At 38.0% G+C, this 12,334-nt stretch overlaps 2 protein-coding genes across 8 annotated transcripts in view; both read left to right on the forward strand.

The window, feature by feature from the left end:
• POLK (DNA polymerase kappa) overlaps positions 1-6,576 on the forward strand; it is a 33,398-nt gene extending 26,822 nt beyond the window's left edge. For 6 of the 7 annotated variants that reach the window (XM_039730024.1, XM_039730020.1, XM_039730021.1 and 3 more), the window contains 5 exons: positions 1,472-1,568; positions 2,807-2,978; positions 3,806-4,738; positions 5,834-5,885; positions 6,035-6,119. In XM_039730024.1, coding sequence (XP_039585958.1) covers positions 1,472-1,568; positions 2,807-2,978; positions 3,806-4,738; positions 5,834-5,885; positions 6,035-6,119 — 1,339 coding nt within the window. Of the gene's footprint in view, positions 1-1,471; positions 1,569-2,806; positions 2,979-3,805; positions 4,739-5,833; positions 5,886-6,034 lie in introns of all 7 variants that reach the window. The other variant, XM_039730022.1, reaches the window with a different exon arrangement.
• A 5,617-nt stretch (positions 6,577-12,193) lies between these two features.
• The window catches only part of ANKDD1B (ankyrin repeat and death domain containing 1B), a 28,877-nt gene continuing 28,736 nt past the window's right edge, over positions 12,194-12,334 (forward strand). The window contains exon 1 of the mRNA XM_039729784.1: positions 12,194-12,310. Coding sequence (XP_039585718.1) covers positions 12,235-12,310 — 76 coding nt within the window. The 5' untranslated portion in view covers positions 12,194-12,234. The remainder of the gene's footprint in view (positions 12,311-12,334) is intronic.

Below are 12,334 nucleotides of genomic sequence, written 5' to 3' on the forward strand. Positions count from 1 at the left end.
TAAACAATAAGGTGGAGATGTATAAGGGCTTGAAATTTTTTTATCTGTTTAAGCTTAATGTCAATATCAGTGTGGTAGTCTGCAGTCACATGTATTTCCTAACTAAAGCTTTACCAGAGTAAAGTCCCTTAAGAAGATAGTTAATTTTTTAAAAATCAGTTCTGCCAGACGAATCTGTAAAGCACTGTAATAATTATCCCCATCATCATGTGTTTTCTTAGAAAAGGTGGTAAGAAAACATGCTTAGTCCTGTCATGTTGTGACTTACTAGCTGTGAGCAGCTTAAAAAAGCCTAATGCTATTTTGGTACCATCACAGCTGAAAAACTTATGGTTTTAGTGTTATGCTGCCTTGCAATCAGACAGATTTTGGACATCTTTATAGTATCTTTCTGTACTGCTTTTTTCCTTTATTTTTTTTTCCTCCAAGGGAAAAGTTTTAGACCAGAAATGTCTACAGGCTTCTGAGATCATGAAATTAGTTTATATGGGGGAAAAGACACCTCTGAAATAGCATTCTCTCTATCCTGTCCCTTTCAAGCCTTGGACTTTTACAACTTCTCAATCGCTGCAGTATTGTCTGAATAGCTTGAGTTACTCCTTGGATAGCAGTATGGGACCCACAGTGAAATACTCAGCCGATTAGTTTGACAGCATGCAAACATTCTTAGGGGAATGTGAATCAGAATAGAGGTTGTCTTTTCGGTACAGTCAGGTAAAACTGACTATAACTTAGAGATGCAAAATCCACTGTAATCTTATTGACCTTATATTTGTAAATATAAAGCCTGACAAGGAACAATGTGAGACCTTTCCAAAGCCTGTGCTGTCTGTAAGTTTTGCTTTCCATTTCTCTTGGAACAACTGAAGGTTGCTTTTCCTGTGATGTTATTACTGAAAAGCAAATGCACAACAAAAAACAAAACCACTGTAATTTCTGTTCTAAGAAGCTCTAGCAAAGGCAGTTGGCAACATTTTTTGGCAGAAAGATAGCTTTTCCTCCTCTGAGGCTAGACATAATTATCCTAGTTGGCATCTTTTTCTCAGCATCTGCATTATGTATTTCTGATACTTGGCTCTGATGTTGACCTTCAGCTCCTGGCTTTCTTCTGATGTTATACGGTGTATACAAATGAGATTAAATACCAATAACTTGGCTGGCTGTATGAATTCACTTACTGTTAGTGTTCTGTCTTGAAAATGCTTAAGCATTAATAACATTAAATTTGAATAATTTTCAAATAGTGCATGAAAAATTGAAACCAAATTATTTCATTATTTGAAGGGTCTTTGAAACATTTTGCAAACAAAATATTGCTATTAATAATCACTGTGCCTTGAAGTAAGAATTTTAACCTATATAACATTCTTCTGATTATAGTATTGTTTAACTGTATAAAAAATACTTCTAGATTGCACACACTGAACATACTATAGGATTCATACTGAAAAAGATCATATTTTTGTCTTAGAACATTCAGTGAAATAAACACAGCAGAAGACCAGTACAGTTTGTGTCGAGAGCTCTGCAGAGACCTTGCTCAAGACTTGCAGAAAGAGGGACTTAAGGTATTTATACTATTTAGGTTACTTGCAAAAAGATGCTTTGCACTCCAACAATTCTGTGCAGCTTTAGTATAAGTGCTTTCAGCAAGCGTTGTACCATACAATCTTTCTTCAGAAGTCTGCATTCTTTAATTTGCAGATGTTTAGGATGACTTAGGCAGCATTTTGTTGTTGTGCAGGTGGCTGTCTAGCAGTATGTGTAGCATAAAAATTAAATGGAGTTTTGAAATAAGAAAAATTAATCAAGTTGTTTGGTATGTAAACATTTTATGCTAAAATCATAATGTTTGTAAGGCAATAATAGAGCTGATCATCCATAAGCCATGTTTTGGTCAATTGTGTAATACTAATGTATTTAAAATACTGTTTCTCTCCTATATACATACAGGATCCAGTCAATAGCCAGTTTTTTAGTTTTAAGAACTTGACATGTGCTGAACTTGCTGACCCAGTTACTCACACCATTGAATTGTATCAATAGTAGAAACAGTCCCTTTATTCCTTCTCCCCAGATAGCTGTTTTTTACTTGGAAAGAGTAAATATTTTCTTTGAGGGTCTTACGGTAAACCAAGGGATTACATTTACAGCTTGAAATAATTGTTGTTAATGTTCAGCCATAAAAGATTGTCTCAAAAGATGACAGTTTGAAAGGGAGATGATCAGCTAAGGAGGACAAAAGGGATAAGCTTACAAAAGCACCAAAGAGAGTGCTAGTTATTTACATTTGGATGGACATTATGAATCATACAAATTGTTTGGGAGGTGCTGCCAGGGAAATATCTGCACCAAACACAGATATTGTTTGTGGTTGTGATAGCACTGTGCAGGAGGAAGTAATTTTTCTATGAATCTGTAAGGGGGTATCACTTTTTTGTTCTTCATAGTTAGGATATCTGGCACTGAAAATTTCCATATGAGGAAATAATTTGTTTTAGATGGGATAGAAGTTGAGTCTGTAATCAAAACATGAACTCAGTTGAACATACACTAGTGGCAGATGGTCTGCTGAGAACTGCAGTCAAATGACCCAATTTAACTTCAGCAGAAATTTAGGGGCAAGTACAGAATCTTGCAGACAAATTCTTGGGAGTGCCCCTTGGTATGCACAGATAAGCACAGTGAATATAAGCACACTTAACTATGGCTTAAGAGCCCTTATATAGATTCTACATAATAATTGTTTTTGTGCCATATATGACATACCTTTTAACCTTCTTTATAATTGCATTTTTTTTCCTAGGGTAAAACAGTTACATTGAAGCTTAAGAATGTGAACTTCGAAGTTAAAACAAGAGCTTCAACTGTGCTGTCTTCTGTTTCTACTGAGGAGGAAATATTTACTGTTGCTAAAGATTTGTTAGGAACAGAAATTGATAGTGTTGCTCCTCATCCACTACGGATAAGACTTATGGGTAAGATTTTCAAATTCATTCTTCCTTTTCAGAGTCAGGAAATCTGAAAGTGTTTTGAAATAACACACCATACTTTAAAGTAAAACTGGTATTAATGCACTTATTATTGTTCTATTGCCCTGGTAATTTTTTCAAAGTGAAACAGATCTGTGCTGAGTGAGTAACTTAGGAAGTTTTACTAATGAGTGCTGAATGGTGACGTAGTAAGTTTTACTAATTGAAGTCATACTTTTTTTATGCAACAACAGTCACGTCATCATGACCCTAGAAACTTCAGTCATAGCAGCACTTAATTCTGCTGCTTTAGAAGAACTTCTAAATCTACTTTGCACCACAACAACAGAAGTGCTTACAGATATAAAAAAGCAGTGTTCTGCAGGAGATGTGAACATTTCTAACAGTAAACTCTGTGTTGTGACCCTAAGACGTGTTTCAGGTCTTATGTTTTCTGCTTAAAACATTGAGTGGTATATAAAATTTACTTGTCTAAGATATTAGAAAGTACTGAAGAAAAATATGTTTTGATGGGTGAAGTTCATGTAAAACCTTCAGACTGAATTATGTGTAACTGTATTTATAACTTTTTGTTATAATGCAATGAGTTAAAACTTCAGAGTACTAAAATTAATAATATGGTTGGACTAGTGCTTGGGTCTGATAAAATTGTATTGACATTGTGATGTGTTTGGAGGTAGTCTAGCATCTTTTTAAAGATAAATTTTGCCTTTATTGAGTGAATGTATACCTCAGAAGGTGTTAATTAGGAGTTAGTATCAAGCTTTCATAGAACATAGAATTGTTATTATAAGGGTTTTTTTCATCATTAGGTGTACGAGTATCAGGATTTCTAACAGAAGAAGAAAAGAAATACCAACAAAAAAGCATTACAAGTTTCTTAAAATCAGGAAAAGAAATTGGTTTCTTTAGGCTTCAGCCAGAGAAGTCCAACCAAGAGTATTTCACAAAAAATTCAGAAGCACCTCATAGAAGGAGTTTTTTCGATCAAAAGCGAGCAGCAAGACAACTAAACAGTAAGGAGCTCTTTCATGATGACAAATCATCAGCAAATTTTGTGGAAGAAACAAAGAAAGTCACAGATTTACTGAATTCTAATGTTTGTAAGATCTTCACATGTCCTGTGTGCTTTGAGAAGCAAAGCAGCAATAATTTGGAAGAACTTAATAGACACATTGATGAGTGCCTCAGTGGGATGTGTGTTAAAGATACTATGGAAATATCCAAGAATGACAGTTCAAGAGAAAATACATCTAACTTTCTTCCACAGTTTAAAAATGAGTGGGTTGATAAATGTCAAAAAAATGAAACAGATCAATTATCAGGAACAGACCAGTCTGCAAGTGTATCTGACAGCTCTACTGACAATAGCACAGAAAAATTCGGTCAGATAATACCTGATAAATCACCCAGAGAACGACAGCCTAGCAATCTCAGTGACATTGCTAGAAATGTGTGTATGAAACAGTGTCTCTTCCCCAAACTAATATCACAAGACAGTGAAGACCATTTTGACAAGACTGAAGATACAGAAGGAAGTAGTTCATCCTGTTTCTTTGAAGCCAAAGAAGACAGTGTTCTTGTTTGTCCAGTTTGTAATTTAGAACAGAAAACTACTAATCTTATGTCATTTAACAGACATGTTGATGTCTGCTTAAATAAAGGCCTTATCCAGGAGCTGACAGAAAAAGAGGATTTTCCTACTAAGACTTATAATATGAAAAACTCAAACAGAGTTTTCTCTGGTAAGCATATGCATTAGTATATATTTAATTATTCAAATTGTCTGCTTTTGCAATTAAGATACTGTGGTATACTTTGAACTTTTTGGGACTTGGAAATTTTTTTTTCAACAAGCTTATTTAAGTAAGGTCTATATAGGAGTGAACATTTTTATTTAAAAAATATCAAATTGATTTCCATGACAAACTAGATTTTTGAATGTGATGTTAATTTGTCCTATTTGCCACAAAGGTGACACAGGAATTGCTGCTCATTTATGGAAATTGTATTTTGGTTATACCCAACCATATTCAGAAAGGTGTTGGTAAGGCCACTGAGATTAAAGTGAAGATTAATGAAAACATCAACCTGTATTGTTTCAGATTCAGGTAACAGATAGGCTCCATTATGTCATGTGCTGGCAAAAATAGAGAGATGAGAACTAGAGCTTAAAGGAAGAAACTTCCAATTCTGTTTTATAGCTAATAAAATATATCACGTAACTTCATCTGTAACATGCTACAGCAGTATCATTCATGTTTTGTGAAATAGTTTCTCTTTTTGACAAAGAGTTCTTCTTCAGCCAGATTAGAGTGCATGTGCAGGTAGTCAAGTATCTGCCTAAAGTAGTCCCTCATCTATTTTGGGAACCTTATGAAAGGAAATTAAAATGCTAGTGTGTTAGAATTTTCAGAATACAATTAAGACTTAAAATAAGAATATTTTTCAAGAAATTTTTCAAAGTGATATTGCTGTTACATGTGCAAGCATGCTTTAATTTAAATGGAAGACTTACTTTAAGTGAAGTTTCTTTTTTGCCCCCTGCAGGATAAAAAAAATTAAAACCATGATTTTTAACCGCCTTGAAAATCAACAACATTATCTGAAATATTTCTGAAAACTGTTACAAGGTTCAAAGTAATCCCTTACAATTCAATAAAATAAAGACTTTTTGTTTTTTTCTTTTAAAAATGGTAATATAAACTACAATATTCAAGTTGCAGATAATAAAATGTTACCTGCTTCTTGAGACATATTAAATTTCCATGTATGTAATTTCAGAAGCATTCTTTCTTTGTTGAAGTAATTAATTTTGGTTGTTTTGAATTGCTTTTAAGGAGGTTTAAGCAAAGGACAGCCATGCACAAATCCATCACAAGGAACAAAAAGGTAAATAGCTTTTGGGAGTTTGAATATGCAACTTGTTTTAAAATAATGAAGTCTAGAAAAATATTCAGTGTTGTAAAACCTGTGTTGGTGTGCATTGTGTATTTTAACCTCTTACTGTTTTTATTTTCCTCTCTTTTATTTAATCCTAGGTCTGGACTAGCAGCTTCACAATCAGTATCAAAAAAACCCAAGTCAAGCAATTCCAAACATACAATCAAAATGTTTTTTAAATGACTGTGTAAACAACGTGTTCTATATGAAGCATTTCATAGAGTTTTATGACTGCAAGTTAATTTAGCATTCGCAGTAGGCTGGATTCGGGTGCCTGTCATTTTGGAACCATTCCATATCTGTGTAATAAGAACATGATGTCAGAGATGGGAGAAGAGGTAAAATGAAGGGTTTTTTCTTTTCTTTTCTTTGAAGAATAGTACTTTTTTTCCCAATTGTTTCCAAGAATCAGAATTTGCTAGCACTTTGATTTAGCTCCCTAGAACACACATGAATTATTAGCTGCGATGCTGCACTGTACTTGCTAAAGGCCGTCTTCCCACACCTGAACTTCTGTCTTCCCTATTGTAAAAATATAATTGTGAGATTAACTGTGTGATAACAAAGAGTTGAGTTGCTCAATTTCAGCTAATGCCTGTCTTCGTAGTGGACACAAAAATGTGTTAGCGCAATTACACAGGATAAGAACAAGAACTTACAGCACTATCAAGCTCTTATTGTTACTGAAAATTACTAAAGTAAGAGTTGATTGACCAGATCTGAAGGACTCATTGTGGTGAGATGTGGGAGGCCATGGGTTGGGCCTTGAAGTGGGAATGCCCTGGGAAGAAACTCCTTTCGAGTTCAGGGTGAGAAACTGAAACACTTTCCCAAGGTTCTCCATTCCTTTCTGTAAATCTAGCCTCATCACTCAACTAATATTCCCTCGTCTGCTCTAGAAGACTCTGTACCTCCTGTTCGCCCATTGGTCTCTGTTCAGCACCACTCCCCTCTCTGCTCTCTATTGGCTATAGTTGTGTTGCTCCTTCCCAACTCCTTCCTTCTCCCCTATCCCCATTACTTTGTGTCCAAACCCCTCCCACTCATCCCTGGTTATATGCCTCATCCCCTCCCTTTCTCAGTGCCTTGTGATGAGTGTGTTAGTGGGTCTGTGAGAGAGAGCAGCACCCTCTTTCCCTGGCTCCTTGATCCCGAGACCCTTCAGCTGTGGTTATGGAACTTCCAATCCGTCCTACCCTTCACCTCACCTGGACTCTTACTTCCCCTGGACCCTCCACTGTTGCTGTAATAAAACCCAGTTGGATTCCTCGAGTCAAGAGCCCTCCTATATTCTCTGGTCGAGTGTGCATTTGTTCCATCCGAGCATGAGGTGGGCTGGGGAAGTTGGTCATCTGGACTGGGAGGGGATTGCTCTTGGGAAGGCAGTCACCCCGACAGCACCTGCCCAGGGGTTCCCACAGTGAGATATGCAATGACTTCACTGATGTAAAAAAAATTTTAAAATCTGTTAATTGAGAGGATTCCTCCAGGATACTCGGACAAATGTTGTTTGATCTTTGGCCTTTCCAGAGGGACTGAAAACTCTTTCACAGTTTGAAATTGTTACCAGTGAGTAACACTGAATTTACTCTAAAGAAAAGGTTTAATGGTGCAATAATAATGAATTATGTGCAAATACAAGATAATGAATCTTCTTATTGTTTAGCTATCTTTCTCTTTTAAATTATTTTGTATTTCTGAATTAAGTGTATTCTGTGAGTGTATATGTGGAAAGAGGAATGTAAGTGCAAATATTTAAAATGCTCTGTTTAGATTTTTTCTGTTCACACCAAATTGTTTAAAGACATTTTATTATAATTAAATATTTATCAGATAAATAATTTATTATAGCAGCATATTTCTTAGAAGTTATACAAACAGTGCCATGCCCTGTAGGAAATACAAATCGCTTTTTTAACTGCAAGGTCTTTTAAAGAATGGGCTGCAATAGAAGCATCTATTTTGCTGTTCAACTGTATTGGGATTTGTTTGCTTTTTAAACAAACAAATGTATACATGGTATGTATTAGATGCCCAAGCTCAGTTCAGAATATGCTTTCCTGTTTCCAGAATTGCTGGAATGATTACACCATCTCTACCTGCTTATCTGTTTGTTTGTCAGATGCCACTGTGCCCACAGCGCTGTCATTTGAATTCATGTCAGTGCTGCATTATCTTCTTCGGACCAAATCAGCAGGACTGGTTCAGACTGTAAATTGATTCAGTCAACTGCTTCAGACTGGGTTAGTGAGCACTAAGCATGAGCTGTTCTGTTGACAGACATGGGAACTTCTGGTAGGAAAGACATTGAAGCAACTGAGGGAACATAAGTATGCCAACTGCTGTTTAGAAAGTGAATGCTTATTCTTTTTAGTTTGTATCTCTTGATTCAATAAAGTGCAGCATCTAAGTATAACCTTGTCATTGTGTGTATGTCTTTAGAAAGTCTATTTTTACATAAGCATCATATAGCAAAAAGTAAGCTGCTCGTAAGTGCTTGAAAAAAATAAGTTAGTTGGCTTAGCCTCCAAAGTTGCCTTGCCATCTGTTTAAAAGGGAAGTGTCATAGAGTTATCCTAGTATCATGAAAAGGTTGTGGATGTGTCAGTACTAATGTAAAAATAAAACTCATAATGTGACTGTAAATTATTTATTACAATTCCATTGTGCGTTGACCCTGGCTGGACGCCAGGCAGCCACCAAAGCTGCTCTTTCACTCACCTCTGCAGCTGGACAGGGGAGAGAAAATATAATGAAGGGTTCATGGGTTGAGATGAAGACCGGGAGAGATCACTCATGAAATACAAATACCATCATGGGCCAAAGCAGGCTCTAATTGGGGATATTAAATGAATTTGTCACTAAAAAAAAACAAGAGCAGGATGAGAAGTAAAATAAGAACCTAAAAACACCTTTCCCACATCTGTCTGTCCTTCCCAGCTCTTCCTCCTCCCCAGTGGCACTCAGGGAATGGAGGTTATGGTCAGTTCCTCAATGTTGTTCCTGCTCACGGAGAGGAATCTCCCTGCTCCAATATATGGGGTCTCTCTTGTGGGAGACAATCCTGCATGAACTTCTCCAACATGAGTCCATGCCATGGGCAGCAGATCTGTGAACTGCTGCAGTGTGGGTCACTCTTCCATGGGGTGCACTCCTGCAAGGACAGGCTGCTGCAGTGTGGGTCTCCCACGGTGTCACAAGTCCTGCCAGGAAACCTGCTGCATCATGGGCTCCTCTCTCCACAGGTCTGCAGGTCCCTGCTCCAGTGTGAGCTTCCCATGAGGTCACAGCCCCCTCTCAGACAGGCACCTGCTCCAACGTGGGTCTCCTCCATGGGCTGCAGGTGGATCCCTGCACCCCCCTGACCTCCATGGGCTGCAGGGGCATCCCAGCTCCAGTGCCTGGAGCACGCCATGTCCCTGCTTCTCCACTGACCTTGGTGTGTACAGAGCTGCTCCCCTCACATATTCTCACTCTCTTCTTCTGTGGTCACAATTACAATTTTGCAATAATCTTTTTTCATTTCAAATCTCTTATCAGAGAGACCTTACCACTGTTTCTGCTTGGCTGTCTTTGCCAGCAGCAGGCCCATCTTGAGCTGGCTAGAGTTGCCTTTGCTGGATATGGAGGAAGCTTCTGGCAGCTTCTCACAGAAGCCACTCCTGTAGCATCCCTGCTTACCAAAGTTTGGTTATGCAAACCCAATACAAAATTGTGCATGTTTACTGGTTTACAAGTCCTTTTTCTCCCTACTTCTTACAGATTTTTATACCATGCTTATTACTGCTTTCATCTGAATAAGGCCTTCAGTTCACGATTAAGCTTTGTTGACAATTTCTGTGATACAATTTTTCTTCTTGTTTCTTGTGGAGAAGACTGTATAAGCAATGTCTTTGTTTTGCATTTTCCTCAGTGACTCTGTGTGTCATTCAATTGATCTTAAATTAAAATCTGTTTTTATTAGTATGTGACAGTTTATTTTTAGCTGTCCTTAATTAATTGTAAATTGTTTCCTGTATGTGAGCCATTCCACACTTAGTGTATCCGTAGTTCTGAAACATGTGAATGATCTAGGTTAGCAGCAGATGCAACTTCTTGTGTAATGTAAGTACCTCCTTATTTAAGGTATAAATGTAAGTACTTAATCTTGAATTCCTCTTTTAGTTGAGTAACAGAGAAAAGGGATAGTGATTCTGTGATCTTAATGTTACTCTCTGTGCCATTTCTAAAGAAAGAAATTTAGATGATCTATACATTCAACGTGCTTGGGTCTTACCTTACATTTTATTTTTATATTGGCTCTACTAATTTCTGTATGTATTACTGTTGTTATCTTAACTATTAAAGAAAATGCTCAATTTCCTGTACGAATCAGAGCTCTGTGAAGGCAAGTAAGGAGTATGCTACAGTACTTCCTGGCTCTGCACTTTGTTTCAGATTCTTCAGCTCTGTAAGTTTGTGTGTCAGGCTGTCTGCAGTCTGTGGGGGCCATCTGGAAGAGTCAAGATTGTAGGAAGTGGTTAGAGAATGTGCTAAACTTGCTACATATAACCTTTAAGCACAGGATACGCTGTGAAATAGTATTATGTATTAATAAATAGAACTGGAAATTAGCAGCTTGTGTCATGACTGAAAATTATGATTTTACTGTAACTGATGCTCTATATGAGACTGCAAATCTATCCCTCCTTTGGTGCCACCTTTGTAGGCTAACCTAATCACTCCGTAGTTGTCTGTTGTCACTCATTTTGAAACAGAGCATTAACATTGATTGAAAACAGTCTGTATCACTATAAATAATACAGACCTACCTTTCTGACTTTTAAGAAATTGCTGGAACATTTGACTCAGAGGAAACCTCCATGATTCAGTTATGGCTAAATCAGTTATGGCTTGTTCTTCTCACTGAGCTTACTTTCCCAGGGTTGTTTTTTGTTGCAGCTGAATTACATTCGCCTACCGGAAGTACAGTTGGTGAAATTGTCTTATCAGACTGAAGTGTATAAATTGTAAAGATTTTTTTACATCGCAGCCTCTCTATACCAAAAATGTTCAAAGGAGACAATAACTGTGAAATCTCTTTATCTATGGTAAACAGAATCTGAGCAAATAATTTTTGTATCCAAATTCGTTACATTTACAAACTCTTGAGTCTTTTAGATTAATTTTATTATGGACAGATACAGTGTTAGTTATCTTGCAAATTAATGTGATTGTGTAATTTAAGAAAAAATTACAGCAAAGGAACTCCAATCTGTCTACAGTTGTGTGAGGCTGAACACTGGTGGTTCTGCTTTCTTGGAACTACTTTTCCTATATTTATTTTGAAATAGCAATATCAAAGGCTGTTTTTAAAGTAAAATTCAAGGTAGTCCCTTTAAAAAAAATTATTCCCTGTGGTGGCAAATCATTGTCTATGTGAAAGGAAATACCAAAGACCAAAGTCATAACGGATGTCAAGATAAGTTGAGAAGTAGGTAGGTTAGATGGATCTCGGTGTGTCAGGTCACAAAACTTGGACTGTTGGGCACGTGTGTTTTGATTTTGATGGACTTTGACAAAAGCAAATGCAAACAGTTTTTACCTGAAATTGAAGGGTCTTGTGGTTGGATGAATACTGCTGCCATGTGTGCATAGTTATGTACAAATTAATGTCAGAAGTGCTTCAGTCTGTCACATCCTAAGGCTGTGTGAAGCACGCAGGAGTGCAGGGATGGTCACCCTCTCCTGTCCAGTGAACACTGCTTACAATTATGAGAATAACTCCCCAAAATGTTCTTCAACCTGCATAGAGAGCTCCATGACTACCAAGTAGTTAGTAAGAAATCCACCTGGCTCCAGGCATCCCATCCAAGCTGTGATACCTCTGCGTGTGTACACATCTGCTTATGGCATGGCTTTTAAAAAGTTGTCTGGTGCAACAGGACTGCTTTTTGTCTGATGTGAGCGCTTGAGGGTGCTGATTGCTTCCACTAGGGAAGACATGAGGGTGATTGGATGGAGAAGGATGATCCCATTCAGTGCCTAGCCACTGTCAAGAAATGCAGTGTATTTAGTGCTTGGTTTCTCTTAGAACAAACTCCTAAAGCTGCTCCACAGCTCTGCCCCTTTGCGCGGTGGTGTCCTGGCACCGGCGGGGTGCTGTGCAGGTGTGCCTGGAGGGGTGTGTTTGGCCCGGCTGCGTGTGCTGGCGTCCTGGGAACCGGTTTGTCGGGGCCAGCGCAGGACACCTCCCTCGGCTCACCGCCCTGGGGCCCTTTTCCTTGGCTGAGGAGGAAGAGGAGCCCAGCGGGCAGCGATGAAGGGCCTGAGCCGCCTGCTCCGCGCCTGGGAGGATGCCGCGCAGGGAGCCGTGGCCGTGAGCCACGAGGGCCGTGAGTCCGCGGGGTGCAGGCGAG

Source organism: Passer montanus, unplaced genomic scaffold (assembly GCF_014805655.1).
Source record: "Passer montanus isolate IOZ18808 unplaced genomic scaffold, ASM1480565v1 scaffold7, whole genome shotgun sequence".
Taxonomy (NCBI): domain Eukaryota; kingdom Metazoa; phylum Chordata; class Aves; order Passeriformes; family Passeridae; genus Passer; species Passer montanus.